General features: G+C 41.0%; 3 protein-coding genes across 13 annotated transcripts; 2 read left to right on the forward strand and 1 right to left on the reverse strand.

Annotated features, from left to right (window-relative positions):
* Positions 1-150: 150 nt before the first annotated feature.
* On the forward strand, positions 151-5,710 carry phkg2 (phosphorylase kinase, gamma 2 (testis)). The gene is made up of 10 exons (XM_004562446.6): positions 151-389; positions 629-740; positions 1,882-2,057; positions 2,157-2,211; positions 2,320-2,385; positions 3,275-3,438; positions 3,521-3,611; positions 3,698-3,851; positions 3,996-4,121; positions 4,216-5,710. The coding sequence occupies exons 2-10, from the start codon at positions 646-648 to the stop codon at positions 4,459-4,461; spliced, it is 1,173 nt and encodes a 390-aa protein (XP_004562503.2). The 5' UTR covers positions 151-389; positions 629-645; the 3' UTR covers positions 4,462-5,710.
* A 1-nt stretch (position 5,711) lies between these two features.
* Positions 5,712-9,981, reverse strand: cfap119 (cilia and flagella associated protein 119). Of its 9 annotated transcripts, none has more exons than XM_012922180.3 (10): positions 9,637-9,979; positions 9,334-9,380; positions 8,954-8,988; positions 8,780-8,840; positions 8,527-8,690; positions 8,130-8,200; positions 7,902-8,018; positions 7,136-7,214; positions 6,037-6,111; positions 5,712-5,930 (listed from the first exon to the last, which is right to left on the reverse strand). In XM_012922180.3, exons 4-10 carry the CDS (start codon positions 8,821-8,823, stop codon positions 5,776-5,778), a joined length of 705 nt encoding a protein of 234 aa, XP_012777634.1. In that variant the 5' UTR covers positions 8,824-8,840; positions 8,954-8,988; positions 9,334-9,380; positions 9,637-9,979; the 3' UTR covers positions 5,712-5,775. The 9 variants fall into 9 exon arrangements, with proteins under 9 accessions (XP_012777634.1, XP_023009148.1, XP_024659207.1 ...); XM_023153380.3 differs by having other exon boundaries at positions 8,780-8,845; XM_024803439.2 differs by having other exon boundaries at positions 8,780-8,845; positions 9,179-9,380.
* Positions 9,982-10,093: 112 nt separating this feature from the next.
* On the forward strand, positions 10,094-15,596 carry si:dkey-220f10.4 (uncharacterized). Of its 3 annotated transcripts, none has more exons than XM_024803436.2 (14): positions 10,104-10,198; positions 10,401-10,469; positions 10,554-10,652; positions 11,500-11,659; positions 11,796-12,026; positions 12,116-12,244; positions 12,365-12,535; positions 12,813-12,973; positions 13,064-13,225; positions 13,325-13,437; positions 14,720-14,834; positions 14,974-15,072; positions 15,167-15,338; positions 15,424-15,596. In XM_024803436.2, the coding sequence occupies exons 3-14, from the start codon at positions 10,611-10,613 to the stop codon at positions 15,555-15,557; spliced, it is 1,689 nt and encodes a 562-aa protein (XP_024659204.1). In that variant the 5' UTR covers positions 10,104-10,198; positions 10,401-10,469; positions 10,554-10,610; the 3' UTR covers positions 15,558-15,596. The 3 variants fall into 3 exon arrangements, with proteins under 3 accessions (XP_024659206.1, XP_024659204.1, XP_024659205.1); XM_024803437.2 differs by having other exon boundaries at positions 10,401-10,462; XM_024803438.2 differs by lacking the exon at positions 10,401-10,469 and having other exon boundaries at positions 10,094-10,198.
* The last annotated feature ends 19 nt before the right edge of the window (positions 15,597-15,615 follow it).

The following is a 15,615-nucleotide window of genomic DNA, read 5'->3' on the forward strand; positions in this document are numbered from 1 at the left end:
AGTATTCCCGTTGGTAACAACAAGTAAAATTAAGAAAATCACTCAAAACACGGACTACTTCCTTGGGATACGGTGCTTTGAAGTGCAGCTACTCGAATTCATCTGGAGAGTGTATTAGAGACCTCAAAAATGCAAACCATGCTGTCACGTCCCCTCCGGCCTCTCGGGGGCGCTCCTGCGGCACACTGTAATAATAACTTCCAGGACTGTGACCAGAATGTAAACAGTGCTCAGGTGATAGCTAACTGCTGTTAACATTAACGGTAGCTAATTTCGTTACTGTAGCCGCTTAATCGCACACGTTATGGCTTCACTATAGATTCCTCGACCTGAGAGGGCTTCCTGATTCCTCGTTTCCCTCTCTGTCTTGTCGTTTGATTGCATAAATGGTGAGTAGCTTCCTGTTCGGTCAGTGAACCTGCTGCTGTATCAAGGCCATAGCAAAGACAGTTACCTAACCGTTTTGATGGACTTCTAAATAACAATAGGTCGAGGAGATGTGTGTATACACGTTTGACCTGCTAACTAGATTTAAACTAAAGCTAAGGGCACAAGAGTTAGGTAACTAGTTCCTGTTTATTCAGAACCACTGGTACAAACTAAGACACGTGACTATTTTTTTTAACAGCTCCATAAGCTGTAAACATGACCAAAGACATCGTTGTTGGGGACGAACTACCAGACTGGGTGGGGGCCAAGGAGTTTTATCAGAAGTATGATCCTAAAGAGGTGATTGGCAGGTAAGTCAACCAAAATAGATATACAATGCTGTTAAAAAGCATCCATCGTGATTTGTTTGTTGCTGTCGTTGCTTTTCATATTTGTTACACTGTATGTTTCATATCATCAATAAATTTTAAATATTAGACAAAGATAACCCAAATAAATTCGAAAGGAGGAGAGAGGGAGGGGAGAGGGAGGGGAAACAGGAGGACAAAGGAGGGAACAACTAAGCTGTAGTGCCTCTTCACCTCACTGTGCAATACCTTTTGTGCAATACTTTTGTAAATAGTCAACGGTGCAATAGACTCAATACTTGAAATGTGCAATTCACTTGTATTTTTATTTTTATTCCTATTTATTCTATTTATCCCCTTCGTATATTTTATTTATATTGTCTCTGTATTTATATATATGTGTGTGTGTATAACTCTGTAACTTCTGTCGGTGCTGTGCTTTTTTGGAAATCGAATTTCCCAGAGGAACCCACCCGAGGGATTAATAAAGTTCTATCTTATCTTATCTTATCTTATCTTAAATGCAGTTTTTGTTTATTAAAGGTGGAAAAAAAAGTTACTGACATCTATCAATCTTGAAAGAGTTACAAAAACAAGCCTTTGGAACTCCATGGAGAAATGGAGAAAACCTGAAAATGCGGTGAACCTTCCTAGGAGTGGCCGGCCTTAAAATGACTCCAAGATGCCACCGACAACATCCAAGACGTCACAAAAGAACCCAGAGCTACATCTAAAGAACTGTGGGCCTAACTTGCCCCAGGAGCTGCTTTACTGCCTCAGAACCTCAATAACTTGCTATAATTGATGAAACAATGAATTCTGCGCTCTACCAGAAGATCCAGAAGGAGAATGTACAGCAGTCTGTTAAGCCACTGACACTCAAGCCCACACGGGTTATGCAGCAGAACAATGATCCAAAACACACCAGCAAGTCCACATCTGAATTCTAAGAAGAGTGGAACAAAAGTGTGTTCAGGTTATCGTTGTCTAATATTAAAATGAGTATAATGATCTGAAACATGTAAGTGGAATGGGGCAAATACTGTGCACAAATACTGTACACAGAGCTACTGTGTACATTTTTAAAACCGTGTCATTTCTTTAATAATGTTGAAAATGCACTGTATTGTATGCTCATTGTCAGGGGTGTGAGCAGTGTGGTGCGCAGGTGTGTGCACAGACACACGGGCCAGGAGCTGGCGGTGAAGATTATCGAGATCACAGCTGAGAAGATGACAATCCAGCAGTTGGAGGAGGTGAAAATTTCCACGCTGAAAGAGATCCAAGTGCTCAACATGGTGAAGGGACACCCCTCCATCAGTACGTTGCTGTTCTCTCTCCTTTTGTTAAGGAATCATAAAATTTCTTTCCATAAAGTTTGGTAAGTGTTAAAGTTTTCTTCTGTTTCATTCCCTTTAGTCACCCTCATTGATTCCTATGAGTCTGCTACATTCATATTTTTGGTGTTTGATCTGTGAGTATGAGGACAAAAAACTATTAAACTAAATACTTTTTACACTCCCAACCTGAAATTCAATTTTTTTTCAACAACATTTGTCAATTTGCTGTCTTTTGTTGACAGCATGAGACGTGGAGAGCTGTTTGACTACCTCACAGAAAAAGTTACCTTAAGTGAGAAGGAAACCAGGTGAGCCGCAGCATGACTGCACTATATCTGTATTAATTAATACTAGCAGCATTTTGCATTGGGCACATCATAAAGTTCTGTTTCTGCAGACCATATTGCAAAATATGCCGCCTTTCAAGATTTTATTTAAAAGTTATCCAGCGAGCAGCTCTGCGTTAAAGAGCTGCTGAATATCTAAATATAATCACACGTTTGGTGTCGACTCCCACTTTTAATCTCGTGTCACGCAGCCCAACTTAATCTCACATCAAAAAAGCCGAAGCCTCAAAGCTGCAGCTTTAAAAAAGAAAAACACTCATGTTTTTGGGGTGGTTGTTGTAGTTTTGTAGTGTTTGTTATTAGCATTGTCCTGCTGAAAAATGCAAGGCCTTCCCAGAAAAAATGTCTGGATGGGAGCACATGTTGCTCTAAAACTTGTATATACATTTCATCACAGATGTTGCCTTTCCAGATGTGCAAGATCACAGTCGCAGTGCTGCTTTTTAGCTTTGTTGCTTGCGTACAGAGATTTCTCTAGATTCTCTGAGTTGAGGTTATGGGAGTTCATATTATGTATAGTAGATAATGAGGTATTCAAAGTCTTTGCAACTCATTGAGGAACATTATTCTAAAATTGCTTCACAATTTTTAGATGCAGGTTTTTGCAGATTGTTGACTCTCTACCCATCTTTATTTCTGAGAAGCTCTGATTCTCTAAGATTTTCATTTTATACCCAATCATTTTAATCACTTGGTGAAGCCAGCAATGTTGTGTATCCCATGAATAATCAAGCCAAAGATATGATTAAAATTACACAAACATATTACACAGTGTTTACTCTGAACCTTAGACACGCTCGGACGAAATCTATTTTACACGGATCAAATGTGTGTATTCGGTTCTTTACAGGAGCATGATGCGAGCTCTGCTGGAGGCCGTGCAATACCTTCATTTCCTCAACATCGTACACCGGGATCTGAAACCGGAGAACATTCTCCTGGACGATTATGGCCATATCAAACTCTCTGACTTTGGTTTTTCCGTGCAGCTACAACCTGGGGAGAAGCTTCGAGGTATGGCTGTGGATCATGAGCATATCCTGTGACAAGTGTTCATCCATTATTAGTTTAAAACAATCTTTTCTGTTATAATCAGAGCTCTGTGGGACACCTGGTTATTTGGCGCCCGAAATACTAAAGTGTTCCATGGATGAAATGCACCCAGGCTACGGCAAGGAGGTCGATCTGTGAGTCTGTCTTTGTTCGGCGGAGATTTACAAACGTGCTACTTCTCACTGCCGTTTCTAACATTTGCATGGTGTGTGTTTCTAAGCTGGGCCTGTGGAGTCATCCTCTTCACCTTACTAGCTGGCTCGCCTCCATTCTGGCACCGTAAGCAGATGCTGATGCTGAGGATGATAATGGAGGGTCGCTATCAGTTCAGCTCCCCAGAGTGGGACGACCGGTCTGACACTGTGAAGGATCTGGTAAGCTCATACAGTCAGCTTATTCTGTACTGCAGCAACCCTAATATTGACATTTTCAGTGCAAAGAATAAATCATATTGCAGTATTTGCATCTCTTAAATCATTCATGTGTACTTCTGTAATCTTTGTGCTTGTGATACTCAGATATCCAGGCTGCTGGTGGTGGACCCAGCTAACCGTCTCACTGCTGAGCAAGCCTTGGCCCATTCCTTCTTCAGGCAGTACCAGCGGGAGGATGTGAGGCTCTTCAGCCCCAGAAAGACGTTTAGGGTGAGCCGCTGTGTTAGCCCAGCATTGTTATTGCCGCTGATTTAAACTGTCTGTGGAAAAAGGAAATAACTTCCACATGCTTCCATGCATCCAGGTTCTGATAGTGAGCGTGCTCGCCTGCATCAGGATGTACAGCCGCTACCGCAGGGTGCGGCCGCTAACCCGAGAGGTGCTGGCGAGGGATCCTTACTCCATCCGCGGCGTGCGCAAGCTCATCGACGGCTGCGCCTTCCGGATCTACGGGCACTGGGTCAAGAAAGGGGAGCAGCAGAACCGAGCAGCCCTCTTTCAGAACACTGCTAAGATCATGCTGCTAGAGCTGGAGGAGTTTGAAACATAAAAGGTCAACCTCGTCGCTCAAAAACGCTTTTATGTATCCGTTTGCATGTGCTGTCATTGCGGTGTTTGCTCCATCGAGTTACTGTTTCAAGATAAGGAATGCAGGGACGGGGGATCTTTGTGTGCCTTAATGCGCATCGTGGCTCTGAAAGTTCAAGATAAGCATGCACCACTTAATATTCCTTATCTGTTGTTGTCTGAAACTCCCTGTCAGGTCATCCGGTTTGCAGTGCAATTTGCCGTTGAGGACACCTTGCACGATCTCTTTAGTAAAACTCATCATAATATATATTTAGGATTTTATGTGTTAATCGTCCGTTATAACTGAGTAGGCCAGTGGCGTCAAACTCATTTTAATTCATGGGCCACATGCAGCCCAATTTGATCGCAAGTAAAAGTGTTTCATAATAAAAATCTATTTTAAAAAAATCTTAAAAATGTTCCTTTTCTTTTAGCGGCGAGTACAATTATGTATTTAATAAATCCTACATTTACTAAACAGATGATGGTGAAATTAAGTGTCGCTCTTAACGACTTACAAGACGAGTGGCCCACAGTGTGTGTGTTTGACCCCTCTGATGTAGAGAAAGCACTGTGTAGGTTAAGTGGAAATCAAAGCACTGAGATTAGTTATTAGTTATATACCTAGTATGCTCATATTGACTCTACTTGAGTAGCTTTGCACGATTCACGGTTCATAAAAACACTTGTATGTCTTTTACTGCGCATTAGTGCAGACCTTCAGGCCACGCGACCATTAAGCCAACTTTCTTCCTTATTACCTGAAACTTTAATATAACACGTAACATTGTAATACTACAAAAACAGCAGAAAATAAGGAAAAAGCATAATAAGTCTCCTTTATTAGACACATACAGGTACATAGAAGTGCTGCGTTAAAGCTCAGATTTACATATATGCCAGTATTACGAGTCAGCACTGGGGCACATGTGTGAAATATTCAAGTTAAATATTTGGAGTGTTTGTCGTGTTTCATGCATGCAAGCATTCCTCAACAGGAAACCCACTCAAGACTAACTGTGAACATCGTTTGCGACTGTAAAACTAACAAGCACCATTCCTAACTCAGTTCATTCTTTCATCTAGAGAGAATTACGTTCTTTTGATTTCCTGGAAGTGCCTGTTTGGGGAAAAAAACATGTAATTATATAAATGCAGGTATAAAGTATGTTGTGCTGTACATGGAGAAAAATGGTTTTATTGACAATAAAACAAATGTTTTAATCGTGCTGCTTTGTAGGAGTGCTTTATTTGAAATCTACCACCTATCTAGATGGGGTAAAAAAAAAGTGTGTTATTTTTTGGCTTTGTGGCTGTTCTGTGAGTAATCTAAAGCACTGTTTTGCTGAGATGCTTTTTCTTTAATCCGCTGATCTAGTTGCCCAGACACAAGCATCATCTGCTCTCTGACTTGTTGCTCTATCAGCGCCTTCAGCTCAGATGTGGCTCCTGAAAGAGAGGAAATGAAGCCGTTCCTTGCATGACTTTGCTTGGGCTGTGTTGGACTGTAAAAGTTATGCCTGCAGCATAACTGCTGCGCTGCCGTGATTTTTACCTGCTGGGGCCGCGATGGAGGCTTGCTGTGTTTCAGAAGACGTCCCATCTTCCGCCTCTGTCTCATTCTCAACACCTGGTCGGATAAAAGTAATAATAAATATAGCTCAGTACTTTTTTTTTTACTTTTTTTTTCTAAATATCCCATTTTTAATGCAACACATAACAAGGCAGGTGCTGGATTGGAGGAGTTTTTTTTTCTTTTAATATTCATTTCCACAGGAAGTGAAAAGGAGATTAAGAATGTTTTGCAAGAGTACATCTGATCCAATTTCACTCTAACCACAACTGTGCAAGATTGGATCACACATGTAGTCACTGCAAAGAGGTAGAAGACGATTTTTATACACTACATGAACTGAATTTCTGAGCCAGCTATACAAAGAAATCCATGCCATGAAGCACCCGGAATACTGTTTCTGTACTGGTGATAATTCCAGAGAAGGGTCGGAGCTCTGCAGTTAAGTGAGCCAGCAGAGCATTGGCTGGGTTTCTGCAGTTCCTAAAAGCGTCTACTTTGCAATAATCTCACTTACAGGTGATGGTAGAATATGTATGAGAGAAAAATTTTTACAAAATGAGTTGTTGCAATGGCGACATCCTATTACAGCGCCACGCTCAAATTCAGTGAGCTCTTTAGAGCGACCCATTCTTTCACAAATGTTTGTAAAGGCAGACTGCGTAGCTTGTTGCTTCATTTTATGCATCTGTGGCAATGCGACTGAAAACATCTGAATTTACTTTCTTTCTTATCTTAACACTGTATGATTTCAGATTGCTTTTCCTTTTTTTGTCTTCATTGTCTGACAGCTTTGTTTGTGCCAAACACATTTGCTTTTCCAAGATGAACTCTGTAAATTCTCTATAGGCTCTTCTTCGTGTGTTACTTTTATCTGTTTTTGTTTATTCATTTCTATTCGTGTTATTTCTGTTAATACAGTATATGTGTGATATGGCATTGTCTAAACTGACAGGCAGGAGGGTAAAAGAAAGAGGGAGAAAGAAAAAAGGGAACAGGGGAGAATAAAGGCGAGAATAAAATATAATTGCTCTCCCCCGCTATATGTAACTTTAATGCTACTAAAAACTTTGCTTTTTACCTGGCGCAGAAGAATCCTCCACGGTAGGGGATCCAATATCCGGCATCCCAGAGTATCTCAAAGACAGATCAAGATTCACCTGTTGGTGGAAAAAAAACTTACTTAAAATGTATTTGGTACACAGGGGGCACTACTGAGAACAGGAAAGCTGCACAGAGGGTAACTAACATGGCCCAAAAAAATCATTGGCTGCCCACTGCCACCCCTGGAGGCCATCACCAGATCCTCCTGTCTCAGGAAAAACCAGGGCCATCACAGGTGACCCCTGGTAGGCACCTCCAGACTCACTAACAGCTTCTTGCCCTGGGCCATTCAGACTGTTAACACTATCCCCCCACAACACACCCACCCACCTCTAGCCACTCAGAATCTATTCAGACCAAGTCTTTTCTCCAAGCACTTTGCTCTCCATTGTGTGCCTTTCTATTGCTTTGTACATACATATATACATATTCCTCTAGTTTGTATATATCTCTTCTGTTCCTATATATTCCTGATGTCTTTACTATTTTTTTTTTTTTTTACTCCTGCACAGCTGTCGTGGAGCACCCATAATATCCTTGTATGACAATGACAATAAAGGGTTATTCTATTCTATTCTATTCTATTCTATTCTATATTTGTTTGTTTGTATATTTGTGATATAATTTATTATTTCACAAACAAGCATGTAGCACTAAATACAATCTATGTGCTTTAGAAATACATTTTACTTTACCTAATGACAAATACTGAAAACTCAAGTCAGTTAATTCATGACATTTACCTGTGTGGTAAAGATATATTTATATAGCTTGTAGTGTTTCATGTAGTTGTTGAGGATGTATGTTAAGACACGGTTAACCTCATCAGCATTGAAGAGGCTGATGCTGAACGGAGGCCGCTGTAGAGGGGAGACACACACGCACACACAAACACACTATGAATCAGCATTACAGTCGTGGATCTGTATGAGTTTGAAAATGAAACAGTGACTGCCAAATTTTGCACACACCCTGACTGAGTGGCATAACAGAAGCTCTCTGCAGTACTTGAAACACTGCTCCGAGTTATTGAGTGGAGTTTCTGCAAGAAAGGAGGTTCAGACACATGTCATGTAAAGTTAAAGGATACTTTGGCATTTAATGGTGGTGATGCAAGTCACGTGACACTAGGTCAACAATCTTACTGAGTTAATCACTGACTCATAAGATTGTACAGTATTTCCTTCAATTGCCTAAATACTGTATTTTTTTTACAGACTTAACAGAAGAGTTGAGTCTGCGCTAAACAAATGTTGTGAGGAGAAGAGATCATTTGTACTGTTTTGATTTTAAACACATCATTTTCAAAGCCACATAGACCCCCGCCTTGCTGACTACACATAGTTAAGATAAAGCTACTTTGCTTACCCACGTTGGCTTCATGAATTGACTTGATAATGGACAAGAGAGTAGACGTTTGTTCTTTGTTGAAGCTGTGCTCTCTGCAGAAAAGCACCGTCTGAACGTACAGCTCCAGAAGAACTCCCTTTCTGGGTTCAGGGAGGTCAACTCGAAGCACACTGCACAGAGCACTGTCACAGAGGAGAACAAGTAACCCCCCCTAAATAACGTCTGTGCCCTATAATTGAGTGATTATTGTTTATAAATGAGTGACAGAAACCTCTCCAGATCGGGAATGGATTGCATTTTGTTGATCTCTTCCATATCATGGTAGCTTACATCTGTCCTGAGGGAAATAGATTCATGGATAAATATTACAATCAGGCAGGCAAAGTGTAAATAAAATGGAAGCTAACGAAAATGATCTGCACCGTGTGTGTGACCCAGCTCTCACCATAGCATCACTTTAGCTTTCAAGTCATGTGGTAGCTACAAAAGAAAACGATGCTTTTTATACATTGTAATGCATTACAAATAATAATAAAAGCTCTGTCAATTGTAAGATGTAACATGAATATTTATGCCAAAATTGTTTTTTTTTTTAATTAACAGAGGCTAAATGAGTAGGAAGTAAAGAGAACCGAACACAGAAGCAGCGAATAAAACTTGAAGAGCATACCTTAATTGTCCCATCCATTTTTAAAAGTTATTATTTCTTTAGGTGAAATAACTAGCTATAGTTAAAATGGACAGACTTCAAAACATGTTTTACAGTTTAAAGAAAATATATCAGAAAATAAATCTGCCTGGAGTATGCTCCGTTTTGTTAGCCACCTGTATCCTAGCAACAGGCCACTTTTTTCTTTTTCCGGTTCAGTGTCCTACAAAATAAAACAACAAAATAAACATTTCTTTACTGTTTATCACATTATTATACATCATGTTATATAATTTAATAGATCTTATTTATGCAGCAATGCTCTTAAAGGTAACGGCATGAGCCGCACTGATTTGTTATTATCTTATAATTTAATGTAAAGTGAAGTGCCCCCCCCCCCCCCACACACACACACACACGCACACAACGAAACAAAACAAAAAGAAAACCAAAACAATAATAATGAATTAATTAAAAACCTCATCACTTGGTACATTTGCAAGTCCTCGGTTAAACCCATGATGATGAGATCAGCGCTCTGTGGGAGTCATCCATCTGCTGTTGGATTTCTTGTTCTTGTGGCTGAAAATAGGAGGCTAACGACCTTTGGCTGTATGTTTTCGGATCGTTATGCCAAACGTAGTGCCAACATAATGCAGGATGAAGAGTCGAAAGTTAAATCTAAAAATAAACAGAGAGAAAAAAAATTGCAGGCGAAAGATGTAATGAGCCAGGCTGTTGTGTGATAAATAAAAGAAAATTAAAGATGCTGGGTTTGGAGCTCTTTTTAAGCTCTCCATCGCTGCGTGAAGCTGTAACCATGGCAACGCCATAAACCTGCCTGAGTTTTCTGTCAACAGCTGTGTGCTTTTGTTTTTTTGTTTTTTGTTTATGTTTATGTTTTGGGGGGGGTTTTTTGGGGGGGGGGGGGGGGGGGGGGGTGTCATTAACTGAATCCAAAGCGATGCATAGCAAACCTAATAGCGAGAAGCTTTGGGGGCTATCTGTGCGACTGCTGTGGCTTCCGTGTTTGTTTACGGGGTAAGTGATGGAGGAGCTGGAAGTGGATGGGGGCACCACATTCCTGTTTCTCTTGCCTCACGTTTCTGCTGCAGGCCTTAACATCTTCATGAAGTAGTATGGAAAGCCTGTTCAACAGGCTGCTCGTCACCCTGACTGAGCTGCCGCTGCAGTTTAAGAACATTATCCCCATTTAATCTACTTTGCCTTCTGCTGCACGCAGGTGGACAGACTGGCAGATGGAGCTGGGCGGCACAATCAAACACCCGCTTTCCGTCCTTAATTGCACGTAGTGGGTTTTTCTCTGGACACAGTCGACATTTTTTAATTGTTCTCACCTTGAGCGTTGATGGTGGACTTCATCTTTTGTTTGCAGATACTCTGATTCATCTAGTGACTGCTTCATCAGTTAATAGGGAGGTTTTACCCGGACATGGAGGAGCCCGACATACGACAACAGAAGCTGGACAACCAGGTGAAGATACAATGATTATAATTTAAATATATCTTTTATATATTCTAGTTTCCACTGGTACAAGAATCGTAATTGCAAACATTACATAGGTTTTACCATTTTGTAAAAAGCATGCAAGACTGTCACAGTGAGACTGGAGCAAACACTAAAATTTTGTCAATTGTTGCTCACAAGTACTAACATTTAAGCATAGCTTTACAAAAATAGATACATTTAAAAAAAAAAAATCTTTCTCCAGTTGGAAAAGGTCACAGTCTGTGTCAGAACCACCTGCTGTTTCCTGAGCTGCTAAACTTCAAGTCCCAGACACGTTTATGCTACACAGTATGCGGTTTTGATCTATTTAAGCTTTACATATATGCCCTATAGTAGTCACGTCAGCACGTAACCCATAGTAGTAAAGTACTAATCCTAAATTAAGAACTAGCAGTATTAGTGTAGTAAACTGTGAAAATGAAAATGCAGGTGCATGAGCAATCATTTAGGCTGTCCAGAATTAAAACCACTACAACTCACTATCTAACTTCCCAGAGCCCTTCCCTTAGCCTGGTTCTCCTGGAGCTTTCTTCCTGGTAAAGGGGAGTTTTTCCTTCCCACTGTTGCCAAGTGCTCGTCCTCTGACTGTTGGGTCTTTACCTTAAATATAAGCACTTTTAGGTGACTGTTGTTGTGATTTGGCAATACATAAATAAAATTGAATTCAACTGAATTCAGTTGCATGAGAGAGAAAGCAGAACATTGTTTTATTAATGACTCTCAAGAGCCCATTTGGACCATATCTATGTAAATATATTTCCATGTGTGAACACTGTGTAGAGACTGAGTTTGTCTGATGTGTGACCCACAGCGAACCCTTTTGATGAAGAAGCAGCAGAAGAAGAGAGCTGATTCTCAAATGGTGTTGACCAACCGGGACACTCGAGAGAAGAATCGAAAGCACAAAGCTGTCCACTCTGATGAGACGCCTCTGTTGATCAGCCAATCACTGAGTAGCACTTCTCTTAGTGGTTGGTGTTAGAATAATTAATTAGAATAAATCATTAAAAAAAAACTAAACATGTCTTTACAATGTGTGATTTAATTTTTTATTTTTTCATCATTTATAAATCTTTTTTGTTTGTTTGTTTTTTGCTTATTTTGAAGATCAAGTTGAGCATGCCCATGATAACCCACTGGATGTGATTACACTTGGTGAAGGTGACACAACAGCAAATGTGGAGTTAGATGAGATGCCTGCAGAGAAGCCAGTCGTTCCCAAGAAAATGAACTTGGAGATTGACAGAGAGCCTGAGGTGAAATACGAAGGGGCCAACGAAGCCCAAGCGGAAGGGAAAAAGACAAAGAAGAAAGATGTGAAAAAGGACAAAGCCAAACGTAAGCGGTCATGTAAGAAACTGTCCCGTGCTTTGATGAACGCTGTTCGTTACAGACGCCTATTGATCAGCAACTAACTGCTTTTTCAGAGGTGGAAGAGACAGAAGAAAAGAAGAAAGAAAAAGACACGGAGAAGAAGGAGAAAAAAACAAAGAAGAAGAGCAAAGACTCTGTCGACGCACCGAAGACAAATAAGACAACCAAACAAGAGCGCAAAAGTAATAAAACAAATTCATACTTCCACTCTAAGAGCTTTGCATCTAACAAGAAAAAACCCACTTCCATTAAATTAAAGGAGCTTCACATCAAGCTTTATGCAAATGTCTGCTCTTTTACAGAGAAGAACCTACAGGAGGCTTTAACGTCTGAAGCAGTGTCAGCAGAGGTAAGCCCAGAGAAGACTAAACAAGATCAAAGTGAAGCTGAACAAGAAGAAGAAGAAGAAGAAGAAGATGGGCTTCAGAGGAATGCTTCTCAAACACCTAAAAGGAAAAAAGACCTGGACACATGTGAGAGAAAAATCTGTTCTGCATGATGTCTTGATGCATTCTCAATCATCCAGGAAAGTAAATCTCCAAAAGTTGATTCTGTTCATCTGGACATAGCGTTTTGTGGGAGAAATGTTTCGTCACTCATCCAAGTGACTTCTTCAGTCTCGACTGACGAAACGTTTCTCCCACAAAACGCCACGTCCAGATGAACAGAATCAACATCTGGAGGTATTCTGTATGATCCCCGGTTCTTTAAAGTTTTATAAAAGAACATTGTCATTGTTTATCTCCATAGCCAGATGCCAAATAAGTGACGAGAGCAAAGACGAGGAGGTCCAAGAGAAAGAGAAAAAAGAGAAAAAGTCACACAAAGCAGAGAAAACTACACGAAGTCTAGCGTCCCTGAACTCCAACTACAGGGAGAGTTCATCTACAGCCAGTGAATCTAATGAAAGAGTAAGACGTTACAGGCGCAAGAAGCAAAAACAAACAAAAAAACAAATGGAAAAGATCTCAAAAAATCATTTACATCCTTTTTCTTTTCAGCCAACTTCTCCAATATCAGTGGAAGATCTTGAGAAGTTTGCCTTACGTCCTGCTCCTAGAGATGTGACGATCCAGTGCAGGGTCACGAGGGACAGGAGAGGCATGGAGAAGGGCATTTACCCAACTTACTACCTCCACATGGAGAAAGAGGATGGAAAGAGGGTTGGTGCACTGATTTTAGCTACAGTAATTTCATTTTGCTGTCGTATTTGTGTCAAAGCATCATTCTCTCCCTCTGTTTAACCACTGTGCCACCTCTAGGTGTTTCTAATGGCGGGCCGAAAGAGAAAGAAGTGCAAAACATCCAACTATCTCATCTCTACTGACCCCACAAATCTATCCAGAGATACAAACTCCTACATAGGAAAACTAAGGTGATTTCACCATTTAAAATGAAAAAATGTAGTATGATCTGGTCTTTTGGTCTTGTGCCACAGCTCTGATCGGTTGTAACCTCGGTCATTTTCATCCCAAAATTCCTTGGAGATCTTTGGACAGCTGAACTCACTTTTTAAACCTTTTTATTTACATAGAAAATTCAGGTTTTTCATAAAAATTAATTCAGCGAGTTATAGTAAAAGTAAAGCAAAGTAAAAGTTGTGATTTTTACTTTGCTTTCTTTAAAGAATTGTCTTATCTGCAGCATTCACAGCCATGCCGACCTTTGCCACTCTCGCTGTAAGTTTGTTAAGGTAATCTGGAGGCGTTTCACACCTCCAAAGCACCTCCAGTAAGATGGATTGGCACTTCTTACATGCCATATGGTCAAACTGTTCTCATGACAGCTGAACAGAGCAGGAAAGGGTCTGCTTTATTATACCAGCTGACTGCTTCTTTGAGAGGTATGAAATATCTGCGTGGTTTTAAAGTAAACTGGCTTCAGTCGAGCAGCGTCCGTCATATATCTTGCACAGATCTCCCACTTCACCACTACCAAAGTACACACTCCTTCACATTTCCTTTATGATACTCAGAGCTCGTGTCAGGCACGTGCCCAGTTGCCTTATGTCTAACAACTGTTCCTTAGAACTGTTGGTCGCCCCATGATCGGAAGGTCGGCGGTTCGAATCCACTTAACGGCTACCCTGAGGTACCCCTGAGCAAGGTACCGTCCCTACACACTGCTCCCCGGGCGCCTGCTTAGTGGGCTGCCCACTGCTTCACTGAGTGAATGGGTCAAATGCAGAGAAAAACAAGTAATTTCCCCATGGGGATCAATAAAGTATCCATTATTATTATTATTATTAACACTTCAAATGCACAGTAACCTGTCTGGCTTAGCCAGAAATCATTTGCCCTGCAATAGAATCTATGACACATGGGAGGCTCCAGCTACAGACATAAAGAACTCAAGAAAAAGCACCATAAGATTAGTGTGAGAGCACCACGAATGTGTAAAAAAAAAAAAGCCACTGCACTCCATCTGTGATTGCTGATGTTCCAATCTGGACCAAAGTGAACTGACAGCCATCTGAAGAGTGAGCCCGGCTAATAGTTGGGGTTTAAAAGCACTTGTCACCACTCTGGCCTTTTCCCTAACAAAGATCTGCAATGCTGACTTACCGGAAAAAATAAGTGAGCATCAAAGCATCTGTGGTGTGTGTGCTAGCTCAAATTGTTTTAGATCATGATTGTGATAGGACTCATTTGTTTCAGGTCAAATGTGCTAGGTACAAAGTTCACAGTCTATGATGGAGGTGAAAACCCGGAGAAAAAACCTTTCATAAAAGAGTGTGAATCAGTGAGGCAAGAGCTAGCAGCAATTTGCTACGTAGGTACCACACACACACACACACACACACACACACACACACACACACACACACACACACACACACACACACACACACACTATTTGCAGAACAGACAAAGCTTTCCAACATGCATCACAACCATTTATCACATTCCAGGAGACAAATGTGCTGGGTTTCAAGGGTCCAAGGAAGATGACGGTGCTCATCCCTGGCATGCTGGAGAATGATGAAAGAGTGGTCATCCGGCCCAAAAATGTATAAGTAAAACATAAAACTCATTCACAGTGTTATTAAACCTGTGATAGGAGTGAATTATTTCAGATCAACTTATCTTATCCTCTTATTCCAGGACCTGGAGACTCTGTTGACCCGCCATGCAAATGGCAACACGGACAAACTGGTCACCTTGGTGAACAAATCCCCGAGCTGGAACGAACAGACTCAGTCGTACGTGCTCAACTTTCACGGACGTGTCACCCAGGCCTCTGTCAAAAACTTCCAGATCATCCACCCTGACAATGGTAGGGCGACTTATTGTCCGTCTCTGAATAACCACTGGAGAAACGATTTGGCTCATTAACTTCAATGCCCTCCTGTTTTTTCCAGAGGACTACATCGTGATGCAGTTTGGCCGCATAGCTGAGGACGTCTTCTCGATGGACTACAGTTTCCCTATGTGTGCCCTGCAAGCTTTTGCCATCACCCTCTCATCCTTTGATGGCAAGCTGGCCTGCGAGTGAGCGATGCTGGTGTGCCTCAAGTGCTTAAAGAGATCCCCACACAGGATCAGTTTTCATG

This window comes from Maylandia zebra, linkage group LG8, assembly GCF_041146795.1.
Source record: "Maylandia zebra isolate NMK-2024a linkage group LG8, Mzebra_GT3a, whole genome shotgun sequence".
In the NCBI taxonomy this organism is placed as follows: domain Eukaryota; kingdom Metazoa; phylum Chordata; class Actinopteri; order Cichliformes; family Cichlidae; genus Maylandia; species Maylandia zebra.

Coding starts and splice junctions, on each gene's coding strand:
- si:dkey-220f10.4 (XM_024803438.2), top strand. CDS start 10,611: ATGGAGGAGCCCGACATACGACAACAGAAGCTGGACAACCAG. Junction 10,653..11,499: donor AACAGAAGCTGGACAACCAG/GTGAAGATACAA, acceptor TGTGACCCACAG/CGAACCCTTTTGATGAAGAA. Junction 14,835..14,973: donor AGCTAGCAGCAATTTGCTAC/GTAGGTACCACA, acceptor ATCACATTCCAG/GAGACAAATGTGCTGGGTTT.
- cfap119 (XM_076887355.1), bottom strand. CDS start 9,677: ATGGGTTTAACCGAGGACTTGCAAATGTACCAA. Junction 8,691..8,779: donor TCCATTCCCGATCTGGAGAG/GTTTCTGTCACT, acceptor CCTCTGTGACAG/TGCTCTGTGCAGTGTGCTTC. Junction 6,112..7,135: donor GGAGGATTCTTCTGCGCCAG/GTAAAAAGCAAA, acceptor TTATCCGACCAG/GTGTTGAGAATGAGACAGAG.
- phkg2 (XM_004562446.6), top strand. CDS start 646: ATGACCAAAGACATCGTTGTTGGGGACGAACTACCAGACTGGGTGGGG. Junction 741..1,881: donor CCTAAAGAGGTGATTGGCAG/GTAAGTCAACCA, acceptor GCTCATTGTCAG/GGGTGTGAGCAGTGTGGTGC. Junction 2,386..3,274: donor TTAAGTGAGAAGGAAACCAG/GTGAGCCGCAGC, acceptor GGTTCTTTACAG/GAGCATGATGCGAGCTCTGC.